General features: G+C 38.6%; 1 protein-coding gene across 5 annotated transcripts in view; it reads left to right on the forward strand.

Annotated features, from left to right (window-relative positions):
- The window catches only part of LOC119719210 (5'-AMP-activated protein kinase subunit gamma-1-like), a 49605-nt gene that overhangs the window by 7788 nt on the left and 18425 nt on the right, over positions 1–23392 (forward strand). For 4 of the 5 annotated variants that reach the window (XR_005269886.1, XM_038188578.1, XM_038188579.1 and 1 more), the window contains 5 exons: positions 3378–3526; positions 8810–8863; positions 14978–15139; positions 16552–16639; positions 18886–19025. Coding sequence is in view for 4 of the 5 variants with exons in the window: in XM_038188578.1 (XP_038044506.1) it covers positions 3485–3526; positions 8810–8863; positions 14978–15139; positions 16552–16639; positions 18886–19025 (486 nt within the window). In the remaining variant the exon portion in view is untranslated. The remainder of the gene's footprint in view (positions 1–3377; positions 3527–8809; positions 8864–14977; positions 15140–16551; positions 16640–18885; positions 19026–23392) is intronic. The other variant, XM_038188580.1, reaches the window with a different exon arrangement.

The raw sequence follows: 23392 nt of genomic DNA on the forward strand, positions 1-23392 counted from the left end.
AACTGAGAATGTAAGAAACGGACCGCAGATTTTATGAAAACTTCGTCCTCAGTAGCGCGCGGTACCACGGTGTGTGGCCAGAGGTTCAGCGCAGCATACCGACGGCCACACTAGTGGGGCTAGAGTAACTCCAGCTGACATGCTCCATATTCATTCACATGTAAATGAATATGGAGCATGTCAGCTGGAGTTACTCAAGCTAGTCCGGTGCCCCAAATTCGCGCTGCCCAATATTCGCGCAACCAACTTTCTCGGCTCGTATCTTTTTTTCACACAACACGGAAAGTTGATCCTTCGTCACATCGCCTTTCTTCTCAATGCAGTTATGCGGAAATCAAACGTGTCAAAAGCTTTTCCGAGAAGTAATTTAATGTGTGTCCTAGGCAGGTAAATTAAATAGGCCTTTGTAATCTAGTAAAGACTGTAAAGTAGTAAAGTGCCGATTTATCAGAAATTTGATTTTTATCCAATATCCCGGCCAATATTGCAGGCACATAACTACACAAGTAAGGTGTCTAAACCCTACCACTAGAATTACATGTAGGCCCTATAGTCATGATAGTCGGACTCCCTATTATCGCGGCATCCCTATTATCGCGGCATGGGAAATTTCTCTTTTTGCGTTGCCAAAATTCCTTCAAGTGGCAATTTTTTTCCAGTTCACCAGTCATTAAGGACTTTTTGCCAAGTTGTATAAAAAGGACACGATTAAAAATGTTTGTGTCTTTCGGGACTTTTAACGATTTTTAACCCTAACCGCCCTGAATCCTCCAAAATCCTTTGTGCAAATTTGAGGAATTTGCAGGATTGAGGTTACATGGCCAAAGCGCGTTGCTGATTTCGGAGTACACACTGTGTCAAGGTCTTGGGCCAGACCTTGTGTTGTTTATGCCCAGCCGTGCATAAATTTAGTCCTTGATTATACTTGACATCCTCCGCACTACTCCAGGATGTCACTGCCTCTGCCTCAGCCTAATGACAGTCATAGCCGGAGGATTTTGCAGGATTCAGGCAGTGGTCACCCCTCCATGGACCATATTCAAGAGACTTTATTCAGGGGATGGTTTGGTCAAACATTAACTGTAAATAAAAAAGTTGAGATCATTATAAAAAACACTTCCTGCATACCGCGATAATAGGGAGTCCACCTCCGTTCGCACACTCCGAGCATGTCTATTTTCACAGGCGTCGTACACGTAATAAACAACACCACCGTCGGAATTTTTTTATATCAATTTGAAAAGGAAGAGTTATACTACACAAAAGACGGGACAATTCGGGAAGGTTAGTGGGGAATCTCTATTCCGAATGAGAAACGTGATAAGTACCGCAATAATATGGCAACCCATCCTAATACCCATCAAGGTACGGTAGGCATATCAACGGGAACATGCTGTATACTCCACGAATAATATGGAGGTGAGTTTTGGAGTGGCCGCTGTATAATTGTACTCCAAGACTATGCCCAGTGGGCTACTTCTTGACATACTCACGTTCTGTCCGCTAAAAACTTAGTGTATGGGTTGAATCGATCCCGATGGTGGAAAAAGAAATGAAGAAAACAGTCCCTTTCTGTACTAGTCCCATAAATGCGACGGTAATACTGGACTACCTCCGTATTAACCGTCACAAATCCACATGTATTATTTGGACGAAGAGTCCGTTGCTAAGGGAGCCGAAAATCCATTCGAAATTGCAATTATTTGTCACTTTATACTCACACAATGCCTCCTACAAGTACAACTGCTTATATATCAACAAAACATTAAATTCGGCACCTTCAGAGGTCTAGTTATCTTGTAATTTCGAGTTGAATTCGGATGACTTTTACAGCCATTGTTCACGAAAGCGTTGTGTTGCATGACGTCATGGTTTGTGATAAATTGCGCCCACTAGCTTGCATCAAACTTTGACAATGTGCATTTGTACGGCTGTTGCCTGTCATTCAGTTTTGGTCAAAAGTGCGCCCGCATAACATGCACTTTTGATTAGAAGACCATTCACGAAGTAACTATGTGTGTTTTTGGCATGAAAATATGTATCTTCTATAGTGCCGGTTTATCAGAAATTTGATTTCAATATTTTATTCAATTTCAGCCAATATAACAGTTTATTTTGAATATGATGGCTTACAATCAACTTTGATCATTACTGCTTATATCAAAAACCCATCTGTCAACATTAGCTGCAACATTGGCTGAGATATTGGCTAAAAATCTATTTTCTGATAAATCAGCACTTTAGAATTTACTTTTTTACCTGCCAAGGACACACATAGAACTTTATTTCGTGTATGGTGTTCTAATGATACCTGATCCTCAAACATGGGTTAAGACACCTTGTTTGTGTAGTTATGTGCAATATTGGCCGAGATATTGGCTAAAAATCAAATTTCTGATAAATCAGCACTTTAGAATTTGCATTTTTACCTGCCTAGGACACACATAGTTACTTTGTGAATGGCCTCCTGATGATACTTGACCCTCAAAACATGGGGTTTAGACACCTTACTTGTGTAGTTATGTGCTATATTGGCCGAGATATGCCAAAAACATGAATTTCTGGTATTAGCAGCACTAATTTGCATATTCCTATGCCACAGACACATGTGGTCACTTCCAGAATAGTTTTATTGTGAACTCTGACCCTGAAAACATGGGTTTAGACACCTAATTTGTTCAGTTATCTGCAATATTGGCTAAGATATAGTGAAAAATTGCTTTTTTGGTAATGATGACACTAATTTGCATAAAAACAATATGTGGGACAGTCCCACATATTGTTTTTATCTGCTAGGCATAATTCCTTGATGTCATTGGCCGCTGTGTGTGGATACCTACAGGATTTTAGGGTGAAATTACAAGTGGAAAGGGTACTTACCTTTTGTGTTGTGGAGTCATTTGTCATCTCGGCGCCATCTTGCTGGATCCCATCATAAACAACTAGCAAAAAATAAACAACGGGCAAAAACAAGCAAAAACTATGTGTATATCAATTCAAATTTTTGGGGATCACATCAGCATTGGGGATGTTCAGCATGACATGAATGCGTTCTGTCATTCAAATACAAAACAACAGTCCAAAACCATCTTGGAAAGGAACTGAAAATTTCACTTTAAATCCAAATCAAAAGCTAATCTTAGTATCAGAAGGTCAGTCTTTGATACCTGCAAATGTACTGATATCTGAGACAGTTTTATGGTTGTGGAAGCTGAAATCAGTTGGGTATATAACATTTGTCTGCAAAGGGCAAACCCAATATTCAATATTTGAAGTATTTCTAAAGGGATTAGAAAAATGACAATGCGTATGTTTACAACAACATAAAGATCACAGATCAGTCCTAAATTCTACATGTTATTTTCATTTTCTTCAAGGTTTCAAATTGATGTCTGGGTCACATATGAAATACTCTCTACACATGTACACAGAGTTTGTTTAAGCTGCTGTTACTGTTTCCTTGGAGATTGCATCAAAGAGAGCAATGGCAGATAAAATGGAGTTTGAGTTTGATAATCCAAGCAAGGTAAGAGATAAGGTTGTAGTTTAAAAAGCAATATCAGGAGTATGGAGGACAAAAATTGGACATTATTTTTTCTGCTATCAGAATATCAGAAAAGCAGATTGAATGTTTTTGAAAGATCCATTTTCTACTTTCCTGTCTTTCTGCTACCAGAAAAGAAGAATTTACTTTCCAATAATATCCACTTTTCTGCTTTTCTGCTTGTCTGGTACCTGACTTTACCTCTTTTTGTTGGCAGAAGAAAAGTGAACAAAAAAATCTGCTTTTTTAGCTCAAGTAGCAGGATATCAATTGAATGTTTTCAACATATCCATTTTCTGCTTTTTAGCCCTTTCTCATTTCATAAAAACAAGACAAGCAGATCAAACGTTTTGACAATGACTGTGTTTTCTACATTTCTGTTTTTCCAGACAACGGAAAAGCAGCTTTTATTGTAGGTGGCTAAGAAGTGGCCATTTGCTTTTCTGCTTTCAGACATGTCAGAGGACCATTCCAATCAAACGTTTCGGTTACGACCATTTTTCTGCTTTCTAGTGGCTAAGCGACCCCTGAACACAATTTACGAAGGTCCACCCTACCAGTATATGGAAAAAATGAAAGAGTCCAATGTTTTCTTGGAAATCTTTTGCGGGTAGCCGCAAAACTCGAGTGGTTATTTTCCTTTGAGGCACCGCCAGCAAAGCCTACGAATGTCTTATGGTTCAGGTCGATTCAGTGTCTCATTCAACATGTTCAAAGGTTAATAACTTGCATATCGCCACATGCTATCTTAAAAAAATCATAACTTGAAAACTTTAAGAGCGCCCATTACAAAAGTTTCAATGATTGTTGCTTACATCATAAACTAACAACTGAAAAAAATAACGAAATTTGAAGCATATTTATTTTGGTAATTCAAGGTTAAAGGTCATTTCATTATGCATTTTCTCTGAGCTTCATGGTACGATTTTGGTTTTAGTTTATGAAATGGAGGCCATTCAAAGGGCTTTAATATGATGTACAACTTGGCTTTGTATGTGCTATAGTTTTGGAGATACAAGTGTTTAAAGTTCAGAGGTAATTCTTATTAGTCAAAAGTTTGTTTACCCGTATCACAAAAACTAACGAGTCAAAGTACCAAAAAAAAAAATCAGTTCTGGGGGTTTCTTATGTAGGCCGATCATCCCACCAAATATCGTTTCAATCTGTGAGGGTCGGGTCCAAAATTGTGTTGAATTGACACGGAATGATCCACCAATGTTACGGCCATTTCAAGTGGCACTACACCCAAATCGGCCAACATGGGCATCGACCTGAAGCACAAGACATTTGTAGGCTTTGCTGGCGGCGCCTCAAAGGAAATTAACCACGTGAGTTTCGTGTCTACCTCCAAAAAGACTTCCGAGGAAGCATCTGAATCTGTCATTTTTTCCATATGGCAGGGTGAACCTTGGCAAATTGTGTTCAGCCTTCTGTTAGCCACTAGTTCAATCTGCTTTCCTGCTACTTGAGCTAGAAAAAGCATATGTCCACTCTTAGTCTGCCAACAAAAGGAGGAAAAGTCCTGACAAACACAATTACATGTAACAGCTATCCATGAGTGGGTCTGTATATCGGTCTGACTGGGCCTGGGCCAATTACGCACAAGAACCCATTCGGCATATGTGGGCACAATGGCCAATCATGTGTCACGTGAAATGCGGAGGTGTTCTTCAAAATGGTCGTTGGATTAACTTGGGTGATTGGAGCAAGGTCGTTTTCCAAACCCCAGTTTGGCCTCCCTATCCTGGCCCAGCCCCATTGCCAACCTGCATGAATGGAGAAAGAGACAGAGCCAAAGCCAGGGGTTGGAAAACAGCCCCTAGTCTGGTTCCGGCGTCAGGCTCACAGACGTAAACACACTAGGATTGTCATATCACATCAGGGAAGCAAACTATATGCATAGTACACGTACATGTATTTTACCACAAATCTGCCACGTTGCACGTTGTACCGTCCATGTTCGCTTGTCCAAAATTGACAGCCTGAGAAGAATTTTTGGCATTTTGTGCCCAAGTTATATCTTGTTTGTGACAAAAATGTTGTCTGTTTACAATAAGTAGTCGTACTCGGACTCGTACTCTGAAGTACTCGTACTCGTACTCAGAAGTACAATACTTGTACTCGGAGACCTGTACTTGTACTCGGAAGTACTCGTACCTGTACCCGTACTCGGCAACCTAAGTACTCGGCAGTACTCGGTACTCGGAGAAAAAAGTACTCGACTACAACACTGCTTACCAGTCCTAAATTCTGTATGATAGCCTTTACCAAGTCTGTCTACTTGTTAATTCCCTGAACGAGCAGCCGCAGCTACCGAACAGTACAGCTTAAATTTGTCCAGTACCCATTGCACTGTGCTTGCAAATTGCCACGGTACACAGCGCCGCGTACACACTAGCCTCAACGATCCCTTTGCTCATGGACAAATCAGCCTGAGCGGTACGGTAGCAGCCGCTCGTTCTGGGAACAACTTGGTCAAGGCTACTGGGATGACCGTATCCCCGTATGTTAAAGTTTAGGTTAAGTTTTTGAAAAAATGTATGCTTTCGTGGATTTTGATTCATGAAATGTGGATGCAGTGACCCTTGGGTGGGAAGACACACAATTGTTTGTTGGATTACAGCTCTAGGTCAAAAGGCATGTAGGGGTCATTAGAGGTCATTGTTCAAATATGCTGCATGTTTCTTTGTCTACAGAATTTGATGGATTTTAAAGTAAATTGGATGGAGTGATCAGGGTGGGGGTTCATGACAAATCTTCAGAAGTTGGAGGTCAAAGGTCATCTAGGGGTCATTTTTAGGTCGTTTAAAAATGTTCAAAATTTGACTTTTTTTTCCGACAGAATTGAATGGGTGTTCATTAACATTGCTGATAATTAAGGTTTAGGGCTGCTGATGTGTTGTTTTGACGATGTTACGTGTCAAAGCTCATCCAGGGGTCAATTTAGGTCATAAGTCGCGATGGAGAAAATGTAAAAATGCTATTGTTTAATAGAAACAAGTAGTAATTCCAGGTGCCAATTATTTCTTTAACTGAAAATGAACAGCTGCCAAAAATAGGAACCCAAAACAAATAGGGATTGACCGCAAAAAAGGCGACACATGAAAAATAGATCTTTCAAAAATCGTTCAATCTAGGGTACCGTACGTTTCTGACATTCTGATAGCAGAAAAGCAGATGTCTACTTTTCGTCCTCCAAATAGGAGGTTAGTAAGGCCCAGTAATTAATCAATGCAGTGGTCATTGTTTAATAACCACATCTAAACTTTAGACACAAGTGATATGGTTGTAAATCTAAATATGTACCTATAACGTGAAGACAAAAAGTTAGGCCAAGAAAAACAAATGTTGCGTTTCCTACCGGTATTATATTTTTTGTAAAATAGGGTGGGTGATTGGTTGTTGTTGTTTTTTTTCGCATGCATTCGTAACAGTAACAAGGATGCCAGTTTTCAGGCTATACACTTATATAGCCTGAATTCAGGCTTTTTCAAGTTTGGAAAAACAAACTCAGGCATTCCGTCCCTTTGCAGGGCGGAAAAAGAAATCCTCTTTTCTTTGTGCACACATAGAAAAAAATAGCAATAGCATACGAATTACGATGCTCCATGGCAAGTGCTGTGCTACATGTAGCTCTATACATTAAGGCCAAAAAAGAAAAAAATTCTGCTTCCAATTACATGGCATTTAAAAATAAAAATAGTGTAGGTACCCTGTAGGTAGGAAATTTGTTTGGCGTCGGCTTGGGTAAAAGGTAGAAATTGATGGTTTTCTGTTTTTGCCCTCATTCCTCCCCCCCCCCCCCCCCAACAAAATTAGGGTATGTAGTCAAAATAGGGTAGGTAGGGTAACCGTAAGCAGAACTATTTCTTTTTTTTGGGGCAAAATGTATGAGTTGTAATGTAAGAATCAGCATGTAGACATGTATGTACACACGTTTGGTATTGCAATGTGTTTATGGTGTATTGCATTGCAATAGTTTTGTGCAGCATTCATGCTTGCTGTCTTTCACATGTCCAATTTTTCAGCACGAAACCTGAGTTACGACATGTAACACGTTGCAACTCGTGATGCATTATATGATCCATTTTATGAAAATTGCGATGTGTTGGAACGCATCGTAAGTTCTTTGACAATGGCTTAAAACATGTTGCAAGTTACGACGTGTCTTAGTGGTCATCGCAAAATCATCCTTTTCTTAGCCAGTTTTATGCGTTGAAAAAAATACATTTATGAACAAGACTATAATACCGAGACAATGTGTGTTTAGTTGTAAATAGAAAATGCATTAGGGCAATTCCACGGTTACTCACGTTACGTTTTTGATGTACTTTTGATGTACTGTATGTATGATAAACAAGATGCACAAAATCGGTTACTCATGTTACATTTTCGTAACGTGAGTAACCGATTTTGTGCATCTTGTTTATCATACATAACACATTTTTCTGGATGTCATCTTTGGTGCTTAGGTAGGTCTAGGTCTACTCTATCTACCATGGGGATAACAGTTATTAAACCTTTTCAGTAAGGTAATTACAGCCCAAGGAAACTCACAAGTACATCAAAAATGTAATGTGAGTAACCATGGAATTGCCCATTTAATAATTATGAATTAGCGTGGAATATTGCAGTTGAAATCTCAAAGTACAAATGTAGCTATTCCACTGATATCTTTTTTTCCTTTAAAATTGCATCACACATCCGCCATTTTGTTTTACGTTTGAAAACTTTTCGAGAGGAGATCCAACGACTCTTTGTTGAATTTCAGAGGACTTTTTACTGTACGGTGAAATAAATACATTTAACAGTCACCGAGTCGTACGACGCGTCGCACTTACGACATGCACATGTATTGTGAAATGGATCACATAACGCGTCGCAGCTGTGACGTGGGATACAACGTGTAGGGATACAACGTGTAGGGATACAACGTGTGGCAGCGCTGCGATGCATCATAAGTTACGATGAGTTTCATGAAATCGGGTGCAGGCCCTGGAGCAAAACAACACTGGCATCCCTTCAGTTAACAATAGTGCTGCAGCTGAAATGCCAAACATTGCACTTCCAGACTGAATCCAACTGAAATCACTTGTTCAGTTTGGCATGTTTGGAAACACGATTCTTAGCACTGTGTATTTCTATTTCGTGACCAAAATAATCCAACCTTGATGGTGAATGGACGAATCAGAATTGGGTTCTCGCTCATGAATGACTTCTAATCTAAGTTAAACATGAAACATACTTTTTACCAATTTGCTTCAGGATAATCAACAGTTTCAAGGCTCTGAGGATCAAAACACAAACCCACAAAGTTTGGTAAGAAGGTTTGTGGTGATGTGTAGTTTGCCACAGGAGGCTGTGTGGTGCAGTTTGTGTGTTTTGTGAATGATATGAAGCAACATTTGTTTAGCTCAGTGAGTTTCCCAGCAACACTTTTGTAGTTTCTTTTTCTTTGTCCAAGTGATGTGCAGCTGCTTACATTGTGTTTTAATTGTCCACGTTTTGTGCTGTTCATTCCCCAGCCACATACATGTTTTGGCCAAAATGTAAACCAGATGTACTTTCAGGTGCTGGTTGATTAATTCACGCTTTAATCAATGTGTCTCACATGCTGCTTACACATGTACAAGTATGTATGTGTAGTGTGACTAATTATATCAGTTGCTGTTCTTCTGTAATGAGCCTTATGAGCATTTAAAATGTTATACCAGTATCTGCCAACTGCGTTGGCCTATTTCATCCAAATTGGACAGGATCTTCCCTGACTGGAGTCCTATCTTAGGAGTAGCATGTAGAGTCAACCACAAGCGGTCATTTTTTTCCAAATGTAGGACCCTATGCTTCTTCTCCCACAGTCTTGATCCAATTAATGCCAAACTTGGTCAGTTACAAGCTTCATATAGGGTGTACACATAATTTGGCCAATGTCTCCTATTGGTCAGAAGGGGTCATTTTATACAGAAACATGTAAAATGCTTCGTTTGCCAACTTTCTTCATTTGAATCAATGTTGGTAAATTACATCCTTAAAGGGAAGGTACAACATTTGCAAACATCACAAAACGAAATGATCAAATTATTTACTGGATTGTTATGGAATGACAATCTAAAGCATCCTGTAAAATCGTGACTCCTGGTGTGCTGTCATTTTCAAGAAAAATGGTATTTTTTCAACGCTGGTTGGCAGACCAGCATTGGAGAAAACTGGCTTTTTTTCAAAAGCTGCCCCTAAATTTTCCTAATTTGTTATTCCGCATTTGCTTTGCAATTGATTAGGGCCTACACACCTGTGAAGGGGTACAAGCCTGCTAGACTGAATCTTTAACCATACAAGTTCCCAAAGTCTATAAATTGCTCCGATTCATCTTAAGTGGGGTTAGGGAACCAGACTACAAGAACATGATTACCACGGTAATTTTCTTCCTGAAACAAGTCATTTTAATATTATTTGCAATAACAAACTGATCCTCCAATTTATTTATATCTGAAATTTGCAGCAAAAGCAAATGTTGTACATTCCCTTTAACCCATGCCCCGTGCAGGATTTTGGCAGATTTGAGGCAGTGGTCACTTATAGTGGTCAGTCAGTGGTATTTTTGTTATAATCATACCTGCTGAAATTGAGTGCAAAGGTCACTTAGTGGTCAGCTTAAGAGTTGCGAACTCATCAGTTTTCAAAGTACAGTACATTTGTAAATTATTTGTTCATGGAAACTGGAAAGTAGACAAACCAAGCTTTCAGACACACTTTTTGCTTTTTATCTACTGCACTTGGATTTATTTTTATCAAGCCTTGAAGTTTCGAGAAACAGAAGTAGCGTTTTCCTCTATTTTGTGATGGAAATTTGAGTTCCCCTCTGTTACAGTTCTTAATGCTTCAAAGATTTTATTTTTGGTTGACAATGAAGTCTGATGCCATCCCTATCCACCAATATAAAATTTTAAACCAAAAGATGAAACATGACAGTCTTGCACCATTTTGAAAAAAACATGTTGCAATGTCCCATCTGTCACAAAAAAAAACACGAAAAAGTTTTGTATTTTTTACATGAAAAGATATTTTTAGTTAAAACTTGAATTTCTATCTTCTATCAATGTGACCCCATCTACCGTAGAAAGTAAAATGAAATAAAAAAAAAAAAAATAAAAATATCCTTTAATGTAGAGTTGATCCAACATTCCATCTCAAACTCTGTCCCGTCTGTCACATTTTACCCACTGTTATAATTTTGTCCCGTCTGTCACATTTTGTCAATCACCTTTAGGTTAAAAAAAAAGTTGAACGTACATGTTTTGTAGACTCTTTCGGTTTTTATACTACATGTCCTTCTTAAAAATAAGAAATGCTTGTACAATGTACCTACATTTATTCAACATATAAAAATGTCCTGTCTGTCACGTCCCATCTGTCATTAATGTAGCCTGGTGTTTCCAGTTCTATGTTTTAAGTAACTAAGTAAAGTGTTCACTGATTATTGGCTTAAGAGTGATTAACTTTAAAAGAAAAAAAAACATTAAGTTTCCCAGGGAAACAGATAGCTTTTTCCAGTGAAAGTCATTTTCAAAATATGGAGTGTAATTTCCGTCCCGTCTGTCACGTTCATTTTACTTTGACGCTATGCAGCCACCGAATCCTCTAGTTTCATGGATTGTTTTTTAGTTTTAAATATAGAGTGTTTACGTTATACATAGCTTAGATGGTTACACCTTACATATTGGTTGTGGCAGGCCTTTGAAAAAAAAAAGGTAGTGAAAATCTGTCCTGTCTGTCACGCCGGAATTGGCCACTGGGGAAAAAAAATCCGGGAAAGCTTAGGCCTGCTTTCGCTATGTGCAGTCCTTACAGTGTCCTGGCATGAAATTGTGAGTGAGCACTTTACAGTTTGATTAGCACTGGCTACTACATGTATGTATTAAGTGCTTTAGAAGCGCATTGTGCTGTAGTCATCGTCTGTTTTGACTTTGAGCAATCATTCACATTCCAGTTTTATTTTGCATGCAATGTGTGTTTGAACACACTGGTTTCCTACCATGTTGACTTTGTCTAGAATTATGTTGGCACCAAGTACATGTACCTTTCTGTATTTTGGAGCATTCAGTGCTTGTCCGATCTGACCCTATTACACCAAATTACCATGGTTGTCATAATAGTGCCCATCAACACAAGTTTAAAAGGTGTCATGTGCCCTCCCATTGTCAACAAATTTGTTGTATAGTCCATGAAAAAACGCTGTTGTATGATCCACATGAAGGATATTCTCTAGGCTGATTTGCTGGGGGAAAAGCAAATAATATAACTTTTTGGGGGCGCATTTCTATGACATTTCTTCTTCAATCTTAAACAGTATAAAGTAATATGACAATTATACCCATGCATTACATTTTCCCACAAAACAACGGCCAATATACGAGTGCCTTCTATGAGTTGTAAGTTTGCAGTCAGTGTTACATGTATGCTCCAGACAAATAAAATAGTGAGTGGGTATTAGTTTGGATTACCAGGGATCAGGGTGGCTGTGATTAAAGGCCTTTTCACATTGTCCAAAATCCTGTTCCTGCTTCTAAAATGTCATCCCAGTTCTGACCCAGGTAGCTTGCTCTAGTCAGATTGAAATCAACCCGGGCAGGGACCAGGGTTGGAAATCTCAACCCGGATCGAAATTGCATTTTTCGGCATGAATCGTCGAAAATGATAGTGTGAACCACCCCGAGTTGAGTCACTCGCGACCGATCCGTGTTGCGTTGAGGCCGACATTCTACCGAAAAATCACAAACACCGATCATGAGACAATCGCTCCCTAATTATCATCCAAAAATAGCTCGGAGTATGGAGCATCCTTTACAGAACCTGGGCTTGTATATTTTTACGTCTGCAAAATGTACAAAAAAAAGTACATTTCTAACGTTAAATCATGTAAATAGAACGACTCGTCTAATGAAATGAGTGGAGCCATTTTGGAAATATTGTTGCACACAGCTAGCTGGTGTCATACGTGAAAATCAAACCCTCTCATGTGACCGGTCCTCCTAATTATCATACTTAGGCATGCGCAATACTACCAATGAGTACGTATTTCACAGAGTAGTAAATTCACACTGCACACCAGATTGTCGGTTAGCGTCGTGCACGCGGCTGAGCCGCGTGCGTCGCAATGCATTATGGGATTGAGAAAATCACCACAGCGCCCCGTTGCCAAATGCGATCCGTGTTGAGAATTTGTAGTGTAAATACGCAGGGGCCCTAGCCGGATTGAACGTTACACGGTTCATGTAGCGGCCGTTCCCGTTAAGAACAGTGTAAACGTTGCGTCTCTCTGATCCGTGTCGAAAACAACCCAGGCTGAACTGTGTTGGAACCGGGTTGGTTTCAACACGGTTGAAACAGAGATAGTGTGAAAAGGCCTTAACTCTTATTACCTGCATAATTCATACATGTGGTACTTGTTATGGGTGAGGCTATAGCCATTACTAAAGAATAGTTGGTGTCACAGACTTTGTGTCTTGGGACTGGGGAAGTATGGGGCCCTGACACCAGATCTACGATTCTGAAGGTTATTTATTCGCCTAAACAGGCGCATCGTGGATCCATCACCTATACAGGCTACTCCGCTGTATTTTCCAGCTCTTACATTAAATTGATAGTGAAGCTACCAAAGAAAGGTGGCTTAACTGACTGCTGCAACTAGAGAGGGATCATTGTTACCAATGGCTGGTACCGGTCAATTGTTGGGAAGAATCATCCTTATTAAAACAGGTATTGATATTAATCTCTGACCCGAACAAGCAGGTCTTCGAGAAGGAAAGAGCACAGCTGAGCAGATCTTCATCCTGAGAAACATAATTAAACAATCCATCGAGTACCAATCTTCATCGACTTCAAAAAGGCTTTGATTCAATTCAGTTTAACTTTATTATCTGTTACAGGAAATTCTTTTTGGCTTTTAATGTCACACTCATTCATTAGTACATTAAAAATGCAATACATTGTAGATATTGCACATAAAAACACAATACTTCCCTTACTTCAATACTAAAAAAAACAAGAGAGGAATACAAATGTATGCTATTATTAACCTTAACTTATTTAAGTTTTCAAGACTATTCGGGTTAAAATTAAGAACAGATAAAGTAAAGTGCAAAACTTACAGTAACACATTTAAAATCCAGAGGGCAAACGAAAGAGAATCAAAAGCCAAATAATAGAGATGTTGTTAGTTATCAGAGTGTAAACTGAAGAAATGTGCAACAAAGTTAGCAAGTGTACTAAGCCCAGTGTCATAACATGCTGCTTAACAAGCAGACAAATTGTGCTAACCATAGCACTATTTCATGGCATGGATGTGCTGACAGTTGCACCCATTTGGAGATTTCAATTGTTACATCACTATTAAAGTTAATTAGCAACTAAGTATGCCTTTTGCTGTGCTTACTACTTACAGTCTTCATGAAATAGACAGAGGCTCTGTTAACAGAAATCGGTGTGCTTAGCAGTGCCATAAAATTGGACCCTAAACTTGATCTCCCTACTGGTAGTTTACCCTTACTTCACTTATTATATTTATGAATCTGATCAGTGGACCGTACATCAAAAGCTACACGTACACGTATGCCTAAATTTATCAATCTTCAGCTTACGTTGATCTTTTGGAATTGATTGTTGATTAGTGAAGTGCAAAGAACACAAATGCCAAAGATTAACCATCAAAGTTCATTGTTGAATTGACAACAGCCCCGCAGTATGTGCGGTACTTTTTATAGGAACATGTATTCATGCAACCTTACCAGGTTTTGGCATGATACAGTCGCCACAACACTTTTTATCTCGGTCTGTTTTGTATTACCGGTATATGCACATAAATGAACTGGCTCAGGCATGTTAATGCATGGAATGTAAGTCACTGTTCAATGTTTGATTTCAACTGGATTTATACCAGTGTACATTTTGTGTTGTGTTTTGGTTGATAATGTGTTAATGTAGTGTTTTTGTATGTAAATGTACATGTATATTGAAAGCAGTTGAAGAGAGTTTAGATTTCATAGTTTAGTTCTGGTCCATAAAAGAATCCGGTTTGGAAGTGGAACCGTCTCCTGGGAAGTTCAATGAAACACATAAGCCCCTGAAATTGCATGCATAAACGGTACTGTATCACCCTGTCAAAATGATGCTCCGTGGCACCTCGATCACTCGGCAATACGTGTTATTCCATTACAAAATTAGGTTTCAAATATGTGATTTTTTTCCTGTGAAACCATGGAGATCATGTTTTGAAATTCAAATTTATAGTATATTTTATTTATCGCAACGAGCTGACGACTGTCGACTGTGTGGATTCATTGTATATGGTTATGATTCCCAGCCTATCAGGTTTCAAACAGAGTGATCTCACTATGAGACTCATGTTATTGTTGATTTGTTGCATCATATTCATAGGACTTAAGCTCCTTTGCAATGCCCTTCCTTGAGAGTGAAGAACAAATGGAAGAACCAGAAGGAGAGAAGAAACCACTTGTTAGTAGGTCAGGAAGTCAGAGTGGATCCTCATCCCCACAGAGCCCTCTGGAATCTAGAAGATACACATTCCCTTCCAAACCCGTAAGTATTCGTACAAAAACAACATGGTTTGAGTTTGAAGAAGTGTCAAACTACTGGTGCTGATGTGTTGGCTGGTTTGACTTCCTTCTGATGTGAAGCAGAGGGAGGTAGTCAAAACCAGCCAACAAAGAGGGACCAGTCATTTCACACTTTGTCTTCAGATAAATCATGTTGTATTTGCTCTATTTCACCTCATCATATTTAGTTTCATTATCAAAGGGAGAAAATGCCATTGAGAAATCCCTTAGTAATTACCCAAAATACAGATAGGACTGGATATTCCTGAGAAATTATTCCTTTTGAAATTAAATCGTTTAGAAGAAAACAATGAGTGAAGCTCTTTTAAGTGACTTTTTTTGCCAATGTTTACTATTAAATGTTCACTGGCCTCAATGATCAAATGTAGTCACATGATATTGACGGAATTCGTAACTGAACCAAATTTTTATCCAGCTATAATGAAAATGTACATAAAGTCATGTTCATGTCCATTTGAATCTCATGATGCACCACATGGCTGTTCTTTAGCTATAGACTCAATCCACTAGTACCCCCTCAAAACTGAGGTACATGTAAACCACTCAAAGGGACTGAACACATTGCCAACGGTGCCTGAGGTACATGTAAACCACTCAGAGGGACTGAACACATTGCCAACAGTGCCTGAGGTACATGTAAACCACTCAGAGGGACTGAACACATTGCCAACGGTGCCTGAGGTACATGTAAACCACTCAGAGGGACTGAACACATTGCCAACGGTGCCTGAGGTACATGTAAACCACTCAGAGGGACTGAACACATTGCCAACGGTGCCTGAGGTACATGTAAACCACTCAGAGGGACTGAACACATTGCCAACGGTGCCTGAGGTACATGTAAACCACTCAGAGGGACTGAACACATTGCCAACGGTGCCTGAGGTACATGTAAACCACTCAGAGGGACTGAACACATTGCCAACGGTGCCTGAGGTACATGTAAACCACTCAGAGGGACTGAACACATTGCCAACGGTGCCTGAGGTACATGTAAACCACTCAGAGGGACTGAACACATTGCCAACGGTGCCTGAGGTACATGTAAACCACTCAGAGGGACTGAACACATTGCCAACGGTGCCTGAGGTACATGTAAACCACTCAGAGGGACTGAACACATTGCCAACGGTGCCTGAGGTACATGTAAACCACTCAGAGGGACTGAACACATTGCCAATGGTGCCTGACACTTGCAGAAAGACGCTATGGGGTTGTGCACATTCAGAATAAAATTGATCATGCATTCTTGGCACTATACACATGCCAAGTCGTGCACCCGTTTGGTGTATCCCTCCATATGGAGCTCTTGTTAGCGGTGACAAAACGCCATCTACTGATCATGCTCGGGTCTACCTTTCAATTGGTTTGTAGATGAAGAGACGGTGGAATAGTGGTCCTACTGCCCAGACATCCAGTTTGCCTGGCAAAGTGATGTACACAAGTCCCCAGCCACGTACAGGTCAGCTCCATTCTCATGTTCTGTCAATGATTCTCCAAAGTATCTGCCATTTTAGCTTGATGGTACATGTATTTGTAGTTTATCGCCAGTAATACACCCCAGCAGGGTTCAACATTAACTTTTTTTCACTAGCCAGCCGGGCTACTGAAACAGACTCTTAACTTCTAGCCCGCAGGCATTTTCACTAGCCTGCATGTTTTTTTCTTTCATAGAGCGTCTCATAAACATCAGTGTGCATACATGTAAAACCTGTATAGAGCCTGAAAGTTGACCTCTGGTGGCGCGCTTCAGGGCCCCTTGAATAGAAAAATTAGCATGTAAAAGTCAGAGTTTTTAAAATTAGTTTGGTACATTGATTTCTTAAGAAAATCACCCTCGGAAAAGGCCTTTTGTAAAGTTGTTACTAGCATCTCAATTTATGGAAACTGAAAAATCGCATGACATGAAAGAGAAATATCATGCCAAAAATGGATCTCTCACTTCTGAATACTTCCGTGTGGACTTGTTGAAATTGATCACTCGTTCAGGAATGAATATTTATGAAATAATTTTGTGGCGGTCATTGGGTAAAAACTTAAACTTGAACAGGAGACTAAAATGTCTTTTGGGACGGACAATTTTTTTGAATAAACTTGATGGGCTGATTTTCATTTACAAACAAATCTAAAATGACTGTTGATAAGAACTGTATTAAAACGTGATCCAAATTAGCCTGAATAATTCTAGAATCCATCGGATGTAGGTAAATCTTCATGTCGTTATCATTTTCATCTCATGTAAGTACACGATGTGAAAACAGACGTGATCCAAAAAGGAGACCTTGGAAAGAAAATAGGTCGTAAGTAAAATTTGTTTTTGGCCATTTCCGACTGATTTCTCATCATTTTTTCCTAGTGAAATGCCAAGATAAAATTCAAATATGAATGTTTCTCGGGATGAGTACAGTTAAAAATCATTTTGTCAAAAATTTTAGCAAGAGAAAGGGCAACCCTGTGTAAAATGCCTGTATAAGGGTCATGGAGGGTTCTGGAAGCTCAAAGACAAAATGGTGTACTTTCAGGTTCTATTTTGAGGCAATTTTGTCAGTGTTTTTAATAAACAGATCTAATAATTTAACCCTTTAAAACAGTTCATAAAATTAGACACAAATTGATACAGGTTTGCTTTCTGAATTTAATGATTTATTTCTTCCTGTGCTTTCATCTTTGCCGTATCCCACAAATTTTTTTGACTCGCCAGCCGGGCTACTAATAGTTTGACTAGCCCGCCGCTGTTTTGATTAGCATTTGGCTAGTAGGCTACCGCTACTTTTGAACCCTGCCCAGTGACTTGATGTCAAGGAGAATGACAAGGCAAAACCATTTTTTTTTTCAAAATGATAACAGTGCATATGAGTAATGGATAATTTAATGAACAATTAGAAGTTGATAATTTCCAAATCTTCCCAATGACTACTTCTGGTTTCAATACATTACATTCACTGCTATTTTTTTTTTTTTTTACGTTTCTTAATATAAAAACTAAATCTTGTTTCAAGAAATAGTTTCTTGCTCACTTCCAAGAAAATGTTTATAAGGGATTAAGACCAAAAATTATCTTGGAATAAGATTATTTCTAATTTGCAAAATACAAGATTTACAACCTTTTTTCAATTTTGTTTTGTTCAATGTTCAGGTGTTTCGCCAATTTTTAAAAATGATTTTTGATATTAAAAAAAAACAAGCAAGTCTGCAGTTTTCTCCTCTCTCACTAAAAAATGGGAACAGTGTGATTGCATGAGCTACATGTAGGTTTCACTTTACACTGTTGTAGTAACTGTGCATTGTCGAAAAATGTAAAAAAAAAAAAATTAGATTTTTGAACTTGGATTTGATCGAATGTTTAAATATTCCTATATTGACATTGAGGTAAAAGGAAACGAACATCATGTATGGATCGATACATTTATTTGAGGTAGCTGACTAGTTGATGTTTGACAGGTAAGTTTTGAAGTATATGTAGGGCTAATTCTCCCCACGAAAGCTCTCAAATCATGTTTGTAATGTGGCTGCTTTCAAAAATCTGGCATTTGACAAAGAACAAAACCACTCAACATTTATGAGTAAAGTTCCGTCATGGAGACCGCTAACATTTTTTATTATTCTATTTAATAAAATGCTATTTGGATATTCAAATATGAGTGTATATTCGGCACAGCCCTACACTTTTTATGATTTGATTTTGTTTGAAATTTCTATACATTGAAGCTGGGAATTCACCACAGACATTGGGTTTGGAACGACTGAAACTGAAGGATTATCAGAAAGAACCCGAAAGACGCACGCCAAGGAAGAATCTGCAGAGGCAGTTCTCTGAGGGTGAGCAGTTTACAACAGCATTTCATCCGGTGAGTCAAGAGTTGAATAAACTCTGTTAAATGTGATTTCATACTTCATAATATAAACCCTATTATTCAGTGTTCTCCAGAAAGGAAGCATTTAGCAGGATTGATTGTGGGTGCCAAAGGCGTAATATCACAGAGAATTAACTTGATGCTTTTCAAGACATCAAATGTGCATTCATGCCTTTGTGCTGAGTATACATGTGCAATTACAAGCTTGTACGTGTATGTACATGTAAGCTGCAAGAAGGGGTAACTGTGGCACTGATGAATTTTAACACTTATTTAAGAATGTAAACTAAAATATGAGGTGGATAATGTCAAAAAATGTATCAATGTGGTCTATTCTGCTAAAACCCCTTTTGGAGAATGCTGTATTTAACATCTGCCTCAACATGAGTTATAATCTGAGTGATAATAACATTGAAATATGGGCCATGTACATGTAATGCATTTTACACACAAGCATTTTTGGAGCAAATATCTATTCCTCAATTGTGTAACAATAATTAGCGGTGTGTATTTACGTGTAATATTTACGGGAACTGGGTACCCTATTGAAGTTAAACATGGGTACCCTGGTGCCGCTAAATCAAACCCAACCCCAAAATTCAAATCCTGCAAGTTGTCTAAAGGGCTTTATAGATTTACATTGTACATAGGTATACTTTCGCCAGTGTCATCTGTCACGCGTTAACTCACTCAGCAGTGAGTTATCGTGCAGTGCGAGTATACAACGAATTGGACTGCATTCGAGGGTTGGACGGTATTGGATTAAAAGACATAACCGGTATATGGTATACCGTGAAAAGAAATATTATGGTATCCGGTATAATCGGATACTTTTATGTCATTAAAATAATAAATTAATGTTAATAAGTCCCTGTGGCCTAAGCCTGTGCATGTAGAGAATGTGTCATTTGGTATTGGTACCCACAGTGTGATAGTGTAGTACATGCCAATGGTTGCCGGCAACCAGGGATGCCACGTGCGGCAGTCACAACCAAAAGATTTGATTGACAGGACTATGGCACACAAGTTTGCATATTATTTTGTTACTTCAAATAAACACCCAGACCCGATCACACCAGACAAAAATCAATTGATAGCTTAAATTACGGATGTCCTCATGAATTTTCCAAAAGACTTCAGAGGTAAATTTAATACAGGTATGTTCAACTTAACTGCCTTTGTACAGATTTTTTTAGTTCTCTCAACTGATCAGAGCATGTGTTTAACAAGCACATGTTTACCATCCGTCCAATGGCTGAGTCTGCATCTGCACCCATGATTTGCATAAATTGAAATTTGACGGATTATACATTAAATTTCCCAGAAATTGTTTCCCGGAGTTTGTGGTCGTTTTTTTTTTTTAATATATCGTGACTATCTGGTAATACTGAAGTGCCGTCCCAGCCTACTGCATTTGTTTTTTTGTGAATTTCCTTGAGTTTCAATAGAAGTATAAACAAATATTTGGAAGTGCACTTACATGTACAGAGTAAAATGAAACACTTTACTATACCTCATACATATTCATGATCGAGTGCCGAACTCTCACTGGTCAATTCACCATCACGTGCCAGATGTTATTCTTGCTGTTTACCAAACGCGCGCGCGAGGATTCACGCACAGGTTAAATATGCATGCGTAGTAGACTGTCGCACGGGTTGCTCGTGGGACAGTCTACTACCAGAGGTGGCAGCAAGTCATTTTTTGCAAGTCCAAGTCAAGTCACAAGTCATTAGGTCCAGTCACAAGTCAAGTCACAAGTCATTTGGTCTAAACACAAGTCAAGTCACAAGTATCTTTGTCCAAGAACACGTCAAGTTGCACATTATTTTGTACAGCTGTAATAAGCTAAAAGAATTAACCTGGCGTCAACTTACAAGTTATTTTGAACATGCCTCCTTAATTCCCCTTTTTCAATGTGTTGCAATTACTATTCTTGTAGTTTATCACATATCTGTCGGATATTAGCCCTTTGTATACTTTAATAAATTTACTTTACATTGTAGAAATAAATGTTGAGATGACCGTGAAAAAAAGACTTCACTCACTCGATTACATGTATTATTCTAACACTTTATTGTTCAATTTTCATGTATACTAAACGCCTACCAATGGGTTAGGCTATCCGGTATTTTACATGCAATTGACAAAGGCCTACTTTCTTTTCATGAAAGGTTCCTTTCAAAGTTTGTTCAACCAATACATTAAGCAAGAGACAATTGGTCATTGAAAACTGTAGTTTGTTGAGACAGTCTTATTGAAAACTTTTGAAACTAGTGGGAACTATTCATTTTTACTGGATTCAGTCACTGAGGTCTATTTTCTGGAATGAAAAAGCTAATTAAAAGTATAATAGCTTAATTAAAGTGTATTGGGTCGCTCGAGTAGCGTCTGACTTGGGTTGGTAACAAGTCATTTTTTGCAATCCCAAGTCAAGTCACAAGTCATTGTTTGCAAGTCCAAGTCAAGTCACAAGTCAAAGCTTGTATTTACAAGTCAAGTCACAAGTCACAAAAATAGCGACTCGAGTCCGACTCGAGTCCAAGTCACATGACTCGAGTCAGCAATTCTGTCTACTACGCATGCGCTTTACAAAGCAATCGAGGAACTGTCGCACGGGTGTAGTACGCACGCGCGAACATCGGCTCAATGATGCCGTACTCAGTGGAGAAAATTTATGGACAATAAATATGCCTCCTGTTCAAAAGAAAGTTGTATACAAGCAATTACTGTATTTACAACTGTATTGCAAACTACCGAACTAGTGAAAATGAGCAACAATGTTCTTTTTGTGAGCTGTACAAGTTTCTCCGAAAGTGTTGTTTTAGGTGCATATATATATGAAAAAATCGGCAACTGAATATGTATGAGGTATAGTAAAACAAATATAACATGGTTTATTTCGGGTGGACAGTCGATATTAGCTCCCCTCGGTATTGGAAGTTGACAAACTAGTTCCAATACCTCGGGGAGCGAATATCGACTGTCCACCCTCAAACCATGTTATATTTGTATAATAATGACTGTGTATTAGCTTTTGGCATAGGCTTCATATTGAAGCGCCTGTTTGAATGCAAGTGAAGATACATGTATGCAAGTAGTGGTATAAAAGCCAACAAAAAGTCTGAGCTATCCCTAGATTTGCACACAACCATGGATGTACCCAGCACCTTGCTATTTCCTAATAAAAAGTCATTTTTGTACCTTTGTGTTACTTTTGTCTTTACTGTCGAGTTAAATTATTACGCGTACTGGAATTTGTATCGTTGTGGAGACGTTCCTTTGTTCTCGTGTAGTAAAGTTTGAAAGTGTAGTTTTTAAAATGCTCTTATTTTAACCAGAATTAATTTCCTTGGCTGAAATTCGGACTTAATATTTCCTTTTCTAAAACTCTTCCATTTGCGGCAGATCAACATAGCTTGGAAATTTCTAGTTTTTGAGTAAAATCCATATGTCTATTTCGTGAAAACCTTGTGGAGACGTGTTCATCTATAGAAATTGCCCTGTGCAGACGTATACAATCTTTTGTTCCCTATTGTACACACGTCTCCAGAGGATACAGTTTATCAGATCAGCATAAACATGTACACGTAGGACACAAACAAACAAATGCAAAACAAAGAAACTAGGATTCTCAGATTGCAACTTCTCCTACAGTTTGGTTTAATTATTACAAGGAATGCATTTTAATAAACAGTCAGAAGACAGTGATGTATCTTCACATTTTGGCTTAAAATGGTACCCTGGCGCTGGAGACAGCCAGCCATTATATTGTATCAGCCTTCTGACATACATGTAAGGCAGCATTTTAATCCCATCTTATAAAGCAATCCATTGTGAAGCATTTTTTATAACTGTTAAATCTGAACGTACATGTAATTATTAGAAATGTTCTTACATCATTTTAACAATGCACTGTTTAAAACATTCCCGTTTTTCAACCAGTATTGTAGTTCATCAAAAGTATACAAACTAGTGGAAATATTAATAATGTAACAAACTTAGAATTTGTATTAATTAAAAGAAATTTTGTCATTATGACCGAGAACACGTACAACCGAGAACACGTTTGGACTCTTCAAGTCCAAACAAAACAATTGCCAAAGGAGGATGCGGTATGTTTGGCATGAATGGTATGTGTGCTGCCCTCTGCTGATATAAATAGCCTTCATACATGTAACTCTGTGTATACATTGTAGTTGAGCATGACATAGATTGGCAGGGTTCTTGGTAGTGATCTGCTGCTGAATGGGTAGGTAATGTTGAAGACATCAATCATGCTGAATGAGCAAAGCTTATACGTCACTCCTTAAACCTTTTTTTGTTATTAACAGTTTTGTTGAGCGCAGGTACATGTTTAC

This window comes from Patiria miniata, unplaced genomic scaffold, assembly GCF_015706575.1.
Source record: "Patiria miniata isolate m_02_andy unplaced genomic scaffold, ASM1570657v1 HiC_scaffold_8, whole genome shotgun sequence".
Lineage (NCBI taxonomy): Eukaryota > Metazoa > Echinodermata > Asteroidea > Valvatida > Asterinidae > Patiria > Patiria miniata.